Here is a 15527-nt window from a genome sequence, read left to right as displayed (position 1 = left end):
TAATTCAAAGTAGTGAATAGTTCCTCAAGTACTTTCATTTGTCTTTAATATGTCCTATTTAAAATAGTCTGGCATGCAAAAATTTAACTGTTCCATTGTCTAAGTGTGAAGCGAGCATTCCCTTAGGAGCCCCTACTCCTTGCATTTAAGTAATAAATTCCCCAAAGCACGTTTTTATTTCCAAACTTGTTTCTGAGTTATGTACAGCTTTTCAGAAATATATTTATGGCAGAAAGTGAGATAACTCTCCTCGTGTTTGGGCTATGCCAATATCAGAATTAGTCCAAGCGATTGGACTAAGGTAAAATAGACGAAGATAATAGTAACCTCTGGCCACAGATTAAAAAGTGAATAATCCATGCACAGAAAAACAAAGATGGGCTACCTCTGTTGGGGATTTGTATCAAGAGATTTCCTTAGGTCCTGGATCCAGCATTACCTCACTATTTTTGCCACTATAAAAACAATCCTTGTAAGTTTTAAAATGCCAGGTAAGCAAGAAGGAGTTTAGCACTCCACTTTGGCCGATATACATTTTTAGAGTCCATTTGGGTCAATGCCAGGAATTAAACTACACATTTTTAGAGTCCATTTAGGTCAATGCCAGGGATTAAACACAGTGAACTAAACCACCAGCTGAGGTGAGGGCTTCAAAAGTCATCTCCCTGAGGTAGTGTCCTCTACAACCGAAGCCATCCTGCCCCTGACATGATGGGATCTTTTTTTGTTAACTCATTTCAGGATATGAATGAGCCATCAAACTTTGTGAATGGATCTGTCAGGGGCTGCAGCGATGAAATGCTAAATAACCCACCCTATATGCCATGTATGTAAGATAATTACTTCATCAACTTACTTCCCTACTCAAAGACTCTAAAAGTTTTCCTTTTACTGTCAAAGTGAAGCCTAATGTTGAAGACAGAAAGCATTCTCCAACATGCCATGAAATCCCAAGTAAGATAACCTTGAATAAGTGCAGGTAAATGAATTCCTAATCAAGCAAGAAATAATGACATGATGTGGTGTGAAAGAAGTCGCACAATGTGTGATACATTTGATTCCGTTGATAACTATGAACGGATTGATATAATTTTAAATAAACCCTAACACACACACACACACACACACACACACACACACGGAGAGATGTTCTTTTTTTTGGAGACGGCGTCTCACTCTGTCGCCCAGGCTGGAATGCAGTGGTGCAATCTTGGCTCACTGCAACCTCTGCCTCCCGGGTTCAAGCAATTCTCCTGCCGCAGCCTCCCGAGTAGCTGGGACTATGGGCCCACACTGCCATGCCCAGCTAATTTTTTGTGTTTTAGTAGAGACGAGGTTTCACCGTGTTGCCAGGCTGGTCTCGAACTCCTGAGCTTAGGCAATCCGCCCACCTCAGCCTCCCAAAGTGCTAGGATTACAGAGATGTTCTTTGGATTAGAGAATTAAAACTTAGTTTCTGAAGTCTCTCTGCCCATGTAAACAGACATTTGATGCAGCATATTTCTTGGTCATCCTGTGGTACAAACAAAAATAAAATGTTGGGGTCAAAAGGATCTCAGAAAGTTGCATCATCTAATGTAACAGAGAAACAAGGAAGGAGATGACTTACTTCCTAAAAGTACTGTACCATGGCTGAGGTGGGAGGATTGTTCAAGACCAGGAGTTTGAGTCTTGAGACCAGCCTGGGCAACATAGTGAGACCCACCCCCCACACATACAAAAACAAAACAAACAAACAAACACCCCAAAACAGAAAAACAGCAACAACAAAAGACACTATACGAGTAATCTTGGGACAGAATCTAGAATCCAAGTTTCTTGATGTCTACATCACTGTTATGCTGCCCATTGCTCACTCACTCACTCATTCATTCATTCATTCATTCATTGTCTCCTTCATTAATTTAATGCAGAGGGTGTTTGACTTGCAATGGTCTGACTTATGATTTTCAACCTTACAACGATGAGAAAGTGACATACATTCAGTAGAAATGAGCTTTGAGAACCCAAATAGCCATTCTATTTTTCACTTTCACTATAGCGTTCAGTAAATTACAAGAGATATTCAACATTTTGTTTTAAAACAGGCTTTGTGTTAGATAATTTTGCCCATCTTAGGCTAATGTAAGTGTCTGAGCACATTTAAAGTAGGTTAGGTCCACTCAATGCATTTTCAAGTTACAATATTTTCAACTTGTGATGGGTTCATGGGGATGTAATCACATTGTAAGTTGAAGATCATCTGTACTTATGTGTCAAGCAAATGCTGTCATATCAGAAAGATCTAGAGACACAAATACAAAAAAAAGATTGAAATAAGATTTATTCCCTGGAGAACATTACCATCTAGTGGAAGAAACAGTCCTAACAATGAAGAAGTTTATTATGTTGGCAAAAGGGCTATGACAACACTCTATACATTAAATCAGAGTTGGTGCAAAAAGAAGGGGAGCTGCTTTTCCCAGCTCCATATTTTATCCTTAGCCTTCATTAGTTACAAAGACACAGAACGTTGTTTTCTATAGACTAAAAACTCATAAAACTGGGCCTGTTATTTGTAACAAAGTTGTTGACTGAAATAAAGAATTGCCAAAATGATGGGCATTTCTAGTGAATGTGCAAATTATGTTGTTTAGGAAATAACTCGACATTTCCCCTCAGATTTGGAATCTAGGGACAAGGGCCTGAACAGCAAGACCCTGTGCATGGAGAGTCAGCAGATCCTGCCAGACGGCTCCCCCGTGAAACACTACAACGTGCACAGCCTGTACGGGTGGTCCCAGACCAGACCCACATACGAGTGAGTGTCTTTTTGTCACGGCAGCCAAGATAGTTTTCCACATTGTCCCTTTTGCCATTTCATATTTGCATTGTGCATGTATCTACGTGATCCCGGTTAAATGGGTTAATGTCAAAATTTCAGGCATGGTTGCCCAACCAACCACCTCTGAGCGCATTTATCAAGTAGGTTACTAAATTTACCTATTTAAAGTGAGCAATTAGGTAGTGTTTAGTATATTCATAGAGTTGTGCAACTATCACAAAAATTAAATTTCAGAACATTTTTAGAACACCAAAAGGAAAACCTTTGCCCATTAGCAATCACTTCCAGCTTGTTCCTACCTCCTGAGCCCTAGACATTGCTCATCTATTTTCTGTCTACGTAGATTGCCTATTCTGGACATTTCATAAAATTGAATCACACAATATGTGCTCTTTTGTATCTGGCTGCTTTCATTTGGCATAATGTTTTCAAGGATCATCTATGTTGTAGCATGTATCAGTACTAGATCATCTATGTTGTAGCATGTATCAGTACTTGATTTCTTGTTACTGATTAATAATATTTCATTGTATAGATACACTATATTTTGCTTGCCTATCTACCAATGAGTGAACATCTAAGTTATTTCCATTTTTTTGGCTATTATGAGTAGTGATTATGTGAATATTTATGTGCAAGATTTAGAGTAGACATGTTTTCTTTGTTTTGAGTATGTATCTAAGAATGGAACTTCTGTGTAATATAGGAACTGTATTTTTAATATTTTGAAGAATATCAAGCTGTTTTCTAAAGAGGCTGTACCATTTACATTCTTTTTTTTTTTTTTTTTTTGATGGAGTCTTGCTCTGTCGCCCAGGCGGGAGTGCAATGGTGTGATTTCGGCTCACTGCAACCTCCACCTCCTGGGTTCAAGTGATTCTCCAGCCTCAGACTTCTGAATATCTGGGATTACAAGCATGCACCACCATGCCTGGCTAATTTTTGTATTTTTTAGTAGAGACGGCGTTTCGCCATGTTGGCCAGGCTGGTCTCGAGCTCCTGACCCCGGGTGATCCACCCGCCTCGGCCTCCCAGAGGCTGGGATTACAGGCACGAGCCATCGCGCCTAGCCTACCATTTTACATTCTTACCTGCATGTGTGATAAAATGTATAAGGGTTGCAATTCCTCCACATCCTTGCCAACACTTGGTGGTATTCACCTTTTAAAATTACAGACATTCTAATGGGGGTAAAGTGATGTCTAATTGTTGTTTTCACTTTATTTCGCTAATACTAATGTTATTGAGCATCTTTTCATATGCTATTGGCTATTTGTATATATTCAAGTATCTATTCAAATCCTTTGCTCATTTTTGATAGAATCTTTTTTATTATTATTATTGAGTTGTAGTCAGGCATGGTGGCTCACACCTGTAATCTCAGTACTTTGGGAGGCTGAAGTGGGAAGATTGCTTGAGTCCCGGAGTTTGAGGGCAGCTAGGGCAACATAATGAGACCCTGTCTCTACAAAAAACAAACAAATAAGCCAGGCAGAATGGTGCATGCCTGTAGTCCCAGCTACTCGAGAGGTTAAGGTAGGAGGATCTCTTGAGCCTAGGAGTTTGAGGCTGCAGTGAACTATGATGGCACTGCACTTCAGCCTGGACAACAAAGTAAGACTATCTCTACAGAAAAAAAAATTATTGGATCATAAAAATTCTTTAAATATTCTAAATTCAAGCTTCTCATGAGACAGTTTGAGGATATTTTCTCTCATTCTGTAGACTTTTCACTTCCATAATCATGCCTTTTGGAGCACATTTTTAAAAGTTTTTATAAAGTCCTATTTATTCATTTACTTACTTATTTATTTGTCATTTGTGCTTTTGGTGTCATATTCAAGGAACTATTGCCTAATTCAAGGTCATGAAGATTTACTCCTGTGTCTTGTTCTAAGACCTTTATAGTTGTGGGTATTACACTGAGATCTGTCATCCATTTTAAGTTTATTTTTGTGTATGGTGTGAGTAGTGGTTCAATTTTATTCTTTCCTTCATTTTATTGGCTTGGCATCTTGTCAAAAATCAATTGACAATAAATGAGAAGGCTTATTTCTGCGTTCTCAATTCTATTTCATTGATCTCTCTCTATGTATCTATCCTTATGCCAGTACCACACTGTCTTAACTGATGAAGTGTGACTCTTCCAATTTTGTTTTTTCAAGATTGTTTTAGCTACTATGAGTCCCTTGCATTTGATATGAATTTTGTAATAACTTTGTCAGTTTTGATAAGATAGCAAGCTTCTCTGAAGAGAAAGATGGCGATGGGATGCGGATGTGTGAAAAGCAAATTTCCCTGAAGAGACAGGAGGGGATGATGCATGGGAAAGATGAACCTTTGGTAGGAACTCTATCAAGTTTTCACATCTTCTTATTGCTGCTTTCTTTGCCCTGCAAGCCCCTTCTTTGCCAAAAGAAAATTTCTACTCTTCTTTTAAGCAACATTCAAACGTCACTTCTTCTATGAAGACTTTCTGTCTTCTATGTCTAATATGAAGACAGGGATTTTGATAGGTTTTACATTGAGTCTATAGATCAGTTTGGGGAGTATTACCATCTTAACAATATTAAGTCTCTTTTGATTCATTAGCATGAGATGTTTTTCCACTTATTTAGATCTTTAATTTTTTCAACAATTATTTTTAGTTTTCAACGTATATGTTTTTGGCCATTATTTCTATAAATATTTATCTGTCCCTTTGTCTTTTCTTTTATCCTTCTGAGATTTTGCCATTTTCCAATGTCATTGGGAAATTTCAGACTTGTTCTTTAGTTCTTCCCAGGGCAGAGTGTGATCTTTTCTGTTCAACTGCCCATTTCTGCTCAAGTGTCTAAGCTCTCTGCCTTCTGTCCGCAGAGCTTACAAGAACCTCATACTATTTGATTTTGGGCTATCAACAGGTGATAGATCATGTTGCCCCTGGGTGTTCCACACTCAGGGGCAACATGGTCTTCTGAACAGAAATTCTTCTTCCCTTTCCCACTTTCTTTACATCTTCATCTTTCAGTTGCTCTTTCACAGTCTTGCTTTCTACACCTAGCTTGAGGCTTTTCCAACCAAGGAAAAACTAGTTCTTCAGGAAAACATCCATGTCTATATATGAAATACACACAAAACAAATAGATGTTTTGTACCCTCAGAAATAACCTTACCTCAGAAGAGTACAAGGACGAATAAGTCACAGTCCCTGCTTTCAAGGACCTCATTGTCTGATTACAGGAGTCAAACATGAGAGGGAAAATCAATTAACTCTACTGGGATGATCCAGAAAGTCTGGATACATTCTGGATTCAGATGGCCCCCAAATCTAGGTTCCCAACCCAGACCTCTCTTGAGCTTCAAACCTAGAATTGCCCATAGATGTCTCATTTATGATGTCCCATAGGCACTTCAAACCTAATACTTAAAATGTTGAACTATTTGTCTCACCCTTAAATCTGTCCTCCTGCAGTCTTTTCTTTCTTTCTTTCTTTCTTTTTAAAGATAGAGTCTCACTCTGTCACCCAGGCTGGAGTGCATCGGCCTGATCTCGACTCACTGCAACCTCCACCTCCCTGGGTTCGAGCAATTCTCCTGCCTCAGCCTCCCTAGTAGCTGCGATTAGAGGTGCATACAATCATGCCCGGCCAATTTTGTATTTTTATTAGAGACAGGGTTTTGCCATGTTGGACAGGCCAGTCTCAAACTACTGATTTCAGGTGATCCGCCCGCCTTGGCCTCCCAAAGTGCTGGGATTGTAGGCGTGAGCCACCGCGCACGGCCTCTCCAGCATTCTTTAGTTTAGTGAAAGGAACCAAGTTTAACTAGTCATTTAGATCATCCTAGATTCTCCTTCTTTTCCTGCTTTCAGCTGGTGACTCAGTTCTTTACATCAGTCACTACTCTATCTTCCTGCCTTATTCCAAGTCTTCATTACCTCTCATCTAGACTATTATAAAAATCTAAGTGATCCTTACCTCCATTTCTTTATCACACGTACATACATGTGCATTCTTCCAATTTGTGTATGGTTAAATCTATACCTTTTACTTCATTATGTTTTGTCCATTGTTTTTATTTGAAATTCCTTTCTCTTGTAGAAATCAGGCGATTTATGTATTCTTTCAGCTTTAATAGAACGTGTGTGTGTGTGTGTGTGCGTGCGTGTATTTCCATTCATTTTTGAATTTGTTTAGGTGTGAAAAATTGGAAGTGACCCGAATGGATTAGTTTCCACAACAGTAGTCAGCTACTTTTCCTGACATCGTTTATTGACTAATTCATCTGTGTCTGTTGATCTGTGATGCTTTTTTTAAGCAAATACTTGGATTGTATACATACTAGGATCTATTAATAGACTTTCTCTTTTGTTCAGTTGATTTTTCCCTCACACAGTTGTTGTTATTTTCTAAGGGCGTGTGCAGATGATCTATCTTCCACTGAAAGATAAACATCTTTTATGTATATTTGCCTCTGTGTGCAAAACATGTCTGCTTTTTGAGGTCTAGAAAAGCAGAGTGAATATTTCCAAAATGCTGTAGCTTTTATTTGGATCCCAGATCTGCCTCCTTATTCTTTTTTTCTCTTTCCCCTCCTGCCATATGACTACAGACACGCGTGCGCCACCCTGCCCAGCTAGTTTTATTTTTTTGTAGAGATAGGGTCTCAATGTGTTGCCTAGGCTGGTCTTGAACTTCTGGTCTCAAGCAGTCCTCTGCCTTGGCCTCCCAAGGTGCTGGGATTACGTGTGTGAGTTACTGCGCCTGGCCTCCTCTTTACTCTTTTTTTTTTTTTTTTTTTTTTTGAGACAGAGTCTTGCTCTGTCACCTAGGCTGAAGGGCAGTGGCATGATCTCGGCTCACTGTAACCTCCACATCCCCAGGTTCAAATGATTCTCCTACCTCAGCCTGCTGGGTAGCTGGGATTACAGGTGTGCACACCACACCCAGCTAATTTTGTTTGTTTGTTTGTTTGTTTGTTTTGTATTTTTAGTGGAGACAGGGTTTCACCATGTTGGCCAGGCTGGTCTTGAACTCCTGACCTCAAGCGATCCACCCACCTCGACCTCCCAAAATGCTGGGATTACAGGCATGAGCCACCACACCCGACCCTCTTTACTCTTTAAATGACCTTTGATAAGCATTTTGAAGATAGTCTTATTTTGTCCAGCTCACTATTTTCAGGTGAATGCCTTTCTAACTTCTCTGAACCGTAGCTTCTTAACAGTAAAAGGAGTGTAAAGACACCTTTTCATGATGTTATGAGACACCACATAGGAAAGTGACCAGTATAATACTAGGATAGAGGAATTGTTCCATAAATAGCTATATTTCCCCTTACTCCCAACCCTTTCTCTTACTCCAGGGAGATAGTTAATTAATCAGATTTTTCAAAAATGAAACACACATTCTAGGTGCAGATATACCTCTAGTCTTGCTGTGGAGTTTGCTGGGATCTTTAGCATGGCTTTTAGACAACAGATTCTTTCTGGGAAGAAGTTATCTGACTCGGACCAAAGTACCCTCACCACCTCATGCTCCAAGCTGCAGCTACTCTCTGTAAAGGAGTTCGTTTCTTCAGTTCACCTCCTTGTTCCCCTCCCACCAGAGCTGTGCAGGAGGTGACAGGACAGCGAGGGGTCGTCATCACCCGCTCCACATTTCCCTCTTCTGGACGCTGGGGAGGACACTGGCTGGGAGACAATACAGCTGCGTGGGACCAGCTGGGGAAATCTATCATTGGTGTGTGGGCTCAATCCCAGGGGCCTGTGCTGGCAAGGAGGGCACTGGAGTTTGTGCTGTTCGGCAGCACTGGTTATGTCTGTATCATCACCTAGGTGGGTGGTAAAATTAACAAGAACTGAGTTCTCTCTGGGCATGGATTTTAATTTACACCCATCTTTTAATATTTTCATCATGAATGGTCCAGGGCTTTCTAATGGGGTAAGGAAAAATCAGGCCAAGGCTTCACTCTCCTCCCAAAGTTCTCCTTCATCTAACACAGCTGTGTCTTCTCCTTGCAGGCATGATGGAGTTCAGTCTCTTTGGAATACCTTATGTAAGTCACATTCAGACCATTACTAATTGCCCAGTCAGATTTTAGTGGGTCAGCGCCTCATGATATTCCCACCTCATGCTCTCATTGTGCATCTTCTCAGACAGGAGCAGATATCTGTGGGTTCTTTGGAGATGCTGAATATGAGATGTGTGTTCGCTGGATGCAGCTGGGGGCCTTTTATCCATTTTCCAGAAACCACAACAACATCGGGACAAGGGTGAGGCAGCAGTTTGTGCTCCGTGTGTTGCGTACCCTCAAATCATCACTTCTTTTTAACCCCCAGGAGTATTATACTCATTTCCTGATAAAAATCAGAGAACATCACCAGAATCTTAATTTCTTGGAAAATCCACAGAGTTCAGAACTCTGGAATTATCAGTAATTTTTAGAAACATACCCTTTCTCATCTGCTGGAGAATTAGCACCCGTGAGGAAAAGCTTTTATAGTTCCCCATGTGGCTAAAATAAAAGAAGCTCCCTTTGCTTTTAAGAATATTGAATTTGTATTTTACTCAAACTCATCCAAGATATGTTGGTGTTACACAGAAACCTCTCCCTCTACACATGTGGAGGGCCAGAGCTGGACCTATTCCAGGGACTTAGGAATCAGTGATAAAGAGGAGAAAGCAAGAAATTCTAATTTTGTAGGGTGACAGAGAAGGGGGAAAGGGTAGGCCAGGAATGAAGGGATAAGTGGCTTGTAACCTACATATTGAATAAATGCCCATTGATTCTTTTCTGATGCCACTGGGATGGAATGAAGAAAAGGTAATCCACTATATGCTCCTTTATCCCTACAGAGACAAGATCCTGTGGCCTGGAATTCAGCCTTTGAGATGTTATCCAGAAAAGTCCTAGAGACCAGATACACCCTGCTTCCTTATCTCTATACTCTGATGCATAAAGCTCACGTTGAGGGCAGCACTGTTGTCCGACCCCTTCTCCATGAGTGAGTACAGTCTCTTTCCCCAAGCAGCAGGTTTAGGCATGTCTTGCAAACAATCCTCTGTAGCAGTCATAAGAGGATAGGTGAATTTTCCCCGTTTATTTTTTAAGGTTTACGGATGACAGGACAACATGGGATATAGACCGTCAGTTCATGTTGGGTCCTGCTATCTTAATCAGCCCTGTGTTGGAAACTGTGAGTTCTTCACTGTAGATCAGAAACCCTTCAATCACATGATCTGAAATCATGGGAAAAGCATTTTAAAGATCATCTGGTTTTGTCCAGCGCACTATTTTCAGGCGAATGCCTTTCTAGAACATCTACAGGAGATCTTCTTTTTTAAAAGATCTCTCTGTGAATGAAATCTTTACTACACTGACTGATTTCTCATTTTAAAATTTTGTCATATACTTTTTTAAAATACATTTTTTTCTGTAGTTTTGAGGAATAATTTTTCAGGATTTTTCTTAATAAAATCCCTCAAATTATTGCAATCACTAATAAAATTTTCATTTTTTGTCTTAATTCTACAGAGTGTTTTGAAAATGAAAATGAAACATTTTTATTGAAATACTCGTAATGACATGTCAATTTTATGTTTCAGAGCACATTTGAGATCTCTGCTTATTTTCCGAGAGCCCGTTGGTATGACTATAGCACGGTAAGAACTAATATATTTGTGAAGAACCAGGTTGGTCTATGCAGCAGGGTGGAGACGTGGAGAAGTCGATAGAGCCTTCTATTTCCAAGCACATATTTTCTAAGGCAATAATTTTAACCTTTTTAGCCTTGGCAAGGCTTGTTTAAATGAAAGCATGTATAAGAGCGTAGATGAAATCTGAGCACCTATATCTCATTGATGCTCCCCCCTCACCCTTGCCCTTGCCTCTCAACTTTTCTGGAGAAGCAGTCTAGATTTTCAGTCTTAAGCAAAAATGAAAGATTAGAGATTTTCTCTTTCGGTTTGCAGTCTTTTGCTGACTTTCTAACATGCTTGCCAGGAAAGGAAGGACTTGTAATTAAACATGCTCTCATTTAATATATTTATCGCCCATCATTTTTTGCCTGTATTCTCCTTTCTAGGGAACTAGCAGCCAATCAACAGGTCAGAGGAAAATCCTGAAGGCTCCCCTTGACCACATCAACCTTCATGTCAGAGGAGGCTACATCCTGCCCTGGCAAGAGCCTGCAATGAACACTCACTCCAGGTGAGGAGAAGAGGTGATGTGTCACAGTCTCTTGCTATACCCTAATGAGGAAACCTTACAGGAGGCTGTCCCACCTTCAGCAGGGATATGTGGATTAGAAACTAAATTGCCAAACAGCTTTACTGGTCAGATCCTGTGAGTGCTGTCTGAGTGGGACCTGGAAGAAGATGAGTTCATAAAGTTAGTCTTAGGGATATATACATATATATATATATATATATGTATATATATACACACACACATATATATATAACACACACACACACACACACACACACGTATTTTTTGTCTGTAGTGCTGTATCAAAGGCAAAAATTTTCCTGAAGGCAGAAAAATGTTTCTCTTTCCACACTATTAAAAAGGAATAGGGAATGTTAATGAGCTCTTTGCCTTGTGATCGAACAAGGACTAGGTAGGATTGAGTCCTTGTCCTATCCAAGGACTTAGTGCTCATTCCTAGGTCTACTTTGGTCAACTGAGGAAAGATATGTTTGTGTGTGTTGTGCGTGTACACACACATATATAAATTACACGTATACTATGTAAAAATTTATAAAATCATTGATTAAACAGAACATGTCACATCAAGAAAGGCACATAAAAACATTAACAACTCAAAAGGAGAGAAGTTAACTTTCAGCCTTGTGGCGTAATGCATGGTTTAAATGAAAGAGGGCTTTGAGCTGGATCTTGCATAATGAATGAGATTTGAATGTACAAAGGGGAAAGAGAGATCCTGGTCAGATTAAAGTACTGAAGGTGAAAAATGGGTTGGATTTGGGAACAGTAAACTATCCAGTTTAACTGGAGCACAGATAAAGGAAGTGATAAAATAAGTAAAACTCCAGCAGGTTAGGATCAGATCCTGGGGGATGGTGAATGGCAAGCCAACTACTTTGCATTTTATTCTGTGGCAACCTGGAAGTTACTGAGGATTCTCTTTTCAGGGATTTTCTTCCTATGAAATTAATATTTCATTATATTACTTGTGTGTATATTTGATTTTTGGAAATTGAAGCTAAATCAAATGTTTTATTAAATTTTAAATGTTTTCCATTAACTTTTAGGTGTCCTATATTTTATCTATTTTACCTGTTATTAGAACTTTATATGCATATTTAATACATTTATTTCTAGATAAGTAATGTTTTAACACAGTCTGTTCTTTATTCTTATAACCTACAATCTAGAGAAAAATAACTCATCTTTTTTTTTTTTTTGGTAGTCGACAGAATTTTATGGGATTGACTGTTGCTTTGGATGACAATGGGAAAGCTGAAGGCCAGATGTTCTGGGATGATGGACAAAGCATTGGTGAGTATAAACTTTCCAGGGTCCCCGTACATCACTGAGAAAAATCATACCATAGAGGCTCGGCATATAATTAGCATGAACCGAAAACCTCTCTCTGCCTATTGTCAATAAGGCAATAACATTTGGAGAATTTTTCCAACTTTTGCCTGCTCATTTGTATTATACTATAGTTAGTATAGATGGGGTACAGTCCCTACCTTTGTAGGTCCAGGAACTTGCTGTTATGCAATCAGTCAGGGATGATCTATCTCTGTATAACTGTCTCACTCTTGATTTTAAAAAAAGTGTGGATGCAAATATCACGCTGATGGTTAATTCATTCTCATGAATTAACATGACTCTATTATTTGGGTCAGCCATCTATACCAGGCACCCTGTTCCTCACAAATAGGCCTGCTCAGGAGGCAATTTAGAGGTTAGAAAATTTCTTGGTGACTCGTAAATTGGGAATTAAGTATTGCTCAAAGGATACTTACATCAATGAAATACTACTTTGTATGCTTCCTTTCCCCATTAGATGTAGGATATGATAGTTCTACTTTAGATAAGTGAGATTTGTCATTATCATCAGAACACCCTATAACTCCGACTTTTCTATAGAAATATGGACACACTGTTACCAGCTGACTCTCACTTTTCACTACTTATTACTGTGGACCAGAACCTTCTAATCTTGCAACATACCACATTTTCTGAAATTATAGCTTGTTTTTCACTACTAATACTTCTAGAGATTCCTTCTCTTTTAGGTTCCTTCACTATAAAGATAAGAAATTTTCATTAAAGGAGTAGATATTCTTTGTAACACATGTTAAAGATAGAAAATTAGAAAAAAATACAAGCACTTTTAATATTTTTGCTGTACTGACTTTGGCTTTTATATTAAGAAAATGCTTAATTTTTAATATGGCTGAAAATGTTCTGCATATTTAATTTGTGAATCCTGTTTATTTTCCTCTAACATAATGACAGAAACATGTGTGAATGTTATTATTTACTTCTTATAAATACCATTATGATGATCATATTCTATTGAGAGGATATGTACAGGATGGTTTTGATTTTCATTGTCATAAATAATATCCTTTCTCTTTTTTTTTTTTTTTGAGTCTCACTCTTTCGTTCAGGCTGCAGTGGTGTGATCTCAGCTCACTGCAACCTCCTCCTCCCTAATTCAAGTGATTCTCCTGGCTCAGCCTCCCAGAGTAGCTGGGATTTCAGATGTGTGGCACAACACCCACTAATTTTTGTGTTTTTAGTAGAGATGGGGTTTCGCCATGTTGGCCAGGCTGGTCTCGAACTCTTGGCCTCAAATGATTCACCTGCCTCGGCCTCCCAAAGTGCTGAGATTACAGGTGTCAGCCACTCTTCCCAGCCCATAAATAACATCCTTGAGTGTTAACCATTGTTTCCACTTTAGAATATGTCCATAGAGTAGATTCCTGGAAGTGATATTACTATCTTTTAATCACCTTTAAAAGAGTTGTGATTTATACAAATAAAATGTATCCATTTTAAGAATACAGCGAAGTTTTGACAAATGTGTACATTTGTACAGCCACTACCACAATAAAGATGTGAAATATTTTTATAACCCCAAAAGTTCCCCTTTTATAGTCAGCCTGTGGATTCATCCAACTGTGGTTTGAAAATGTAGTTAGCCTACAATAGTTGCATCTATACTGACCATGTACAGACATGTTTTCTTGTTATTATTTTGTAAACAATACAGAATACCATGATTTATATATGTTTACATTGGATCAGGTATTATAAGTACCCTGGAGATTATTTAAAGTACATGGGAGGATGTGTATAAGTTATATGCAAATATTACACCACAAAATAAGTTACATTCAAATAATAATGTCAGATTCATTTTAATGGTCAAAAAATGAAACCACTAAAATATTCATCAATAAGTACATTGGTCAATAGTCATGGAATATTACCATGGAAGACACCATGGATTATTATTAGGAATAAAAAGTAATTAATTCCTTTCACATGCAACAGCATGAATGAATGTAAAAAACATTTTGCTAAGTTAAAGATGCTAAAAATACAAAAAATAGTACATATTGTATGATTCTATTCACATAAAATCTAGAAAATACAAATCTAATTTATAGTGACAGAAAGCAGAACAATAGTTGCCATGTTCTGGAAGGAAGGATCAGGAGTAGGGAGAAGCTGGCTAGAAAGAAGTACAGCTGTCCTTGGGTATCCATAGGGGGTTGGTTCCAGGACCCCTGTGGATATCAAATTCCACAGATGCTCAAGTTCCTTATATAAAATGGTAAATTTTTATAATTTCAACTTTTATTTTAGATACAGGAGGTACATGTGCAGAATTGTTACATGGACATATTGTATGATGCTGAGGTTTGGGGTATGGATCACGTCACCCAGCCAGTGAGCATAGTAACTAATGGGTAGTTTTTCAACTCATGCCCCCCTTCCTTGTTACCCACTCTAATAGCCTGCAGTGTCTATTGTTCTTGTCTTTATGTCCATGTGTACTCAATGTTTAGCTCCCACTTAAAAGTAAGAAAATGCATTATTTGGTTTTCTTTTTCTGTGTTAATTTTCTTAAGGTCGTGACCTCCAGCTGCATCCATGCTGCTGCATAGGACATGATTTCATTCTTTTTTATGGCTGTGTAGTGTTCCATGGTGTATATGTACCACTTTTTCTTTATCCAATCCTTTGTTGATAGGCACCTGTGTTGATTCCATGTCTTTGCAATTGACTAGTGCTGCGAGGAACATAAGAGTGCATGGGTCCTTTTGGTAGAATGATTTATTTTCCTTTGGGTATATACCAAGTAATGAGATTGCTGGGTTGAATGGTAGTCCTGTTTTAATTTCTTTGATAGATCTCCAGACTACTTTCCTCAGTGGCTAAACTAATTTACATTTCCTCCAACAGTGTTTAAGCATTTCCTTTTCTCTGCAGCCTTGCTAGCATATGTTATTATTTGACTTTTTAATAATAGAGGGTTTGATTTGCATTTCTCTAATGATTGGTGATGATAAGCATTTTTTCATGTTTATTTGCCACTTACATGTCTTCTTTAGAGAAATGTCTGTTCATGTCTTTGAGCTGTTTTTCAATGGGGTTATTTGACTTTTGCTTCTTGATTTAAGTTTCTTATAGAATCTGGAGGTTAGACCTTTGTTGGATGCATAGCTTG

The 15527-nt window shown here is 38.6% G+C and overlaps 1 protein-coding gene across 1 annotated transcript in view; it reads left to right on the top strand.

The window, feature by feature from the left end:
- The window catches only part of MGAM2 (maltase-glucoamylase 2 (putative)), a 115158-nt gene that overhangs the window by 78548 nt on the left and 21083 nt on the right, over nt 1-15527 (top strand). The window contains exons 35-44 of the mRNA XM_031664960.1: nt 742-826; nt 2662-2800; nt 8414-8547; nt 8829-8863; nt 8964-9080; nt 9664-9812; nt 9920-10004; nt 10414-10470; nt 10893-11017; nt 12243-12331. Of these exons, the coding sequence (XP_031520820.1) occupies nt 742-826; nt 2662-2800; nt 8414-8547; nt 8829-8863; nt 8964-9080; nt 9664-9812; nt 9920-10004; nt 10414-10470; nt 10893-11017; nt 12243-12331 (1015 nt within the window). The remainder of the gene's footprint in view (nt 1-741; nt 827-2661; nt 2801-8413; nt 8548-8828; nt 8864-8963; nt 9081-9663; nt 9813-9919; nt 10005-10413; nt 10471-10892; nt 11018-12242; nt 12332-15527) is intronic.

This window comes from Papio anubis, chromosome 4, assembly GCF_008728515.1.
Source record: "Papio anubis isolate 15944 chromosome 4, Panubis1.0, whole genome shotgun sequence".
In the NCBI taxonomy this organism is placed as follows: Eukaryota; Metazoa; Chordata; class Mammalia; order Primates; family Cercopithecidae; genus Papio; species Papio anubis.
Note: the sequence above shows the minus strand (reverse complement) of the source record. Positions and strands in the feature narration are given on the sequence as shown.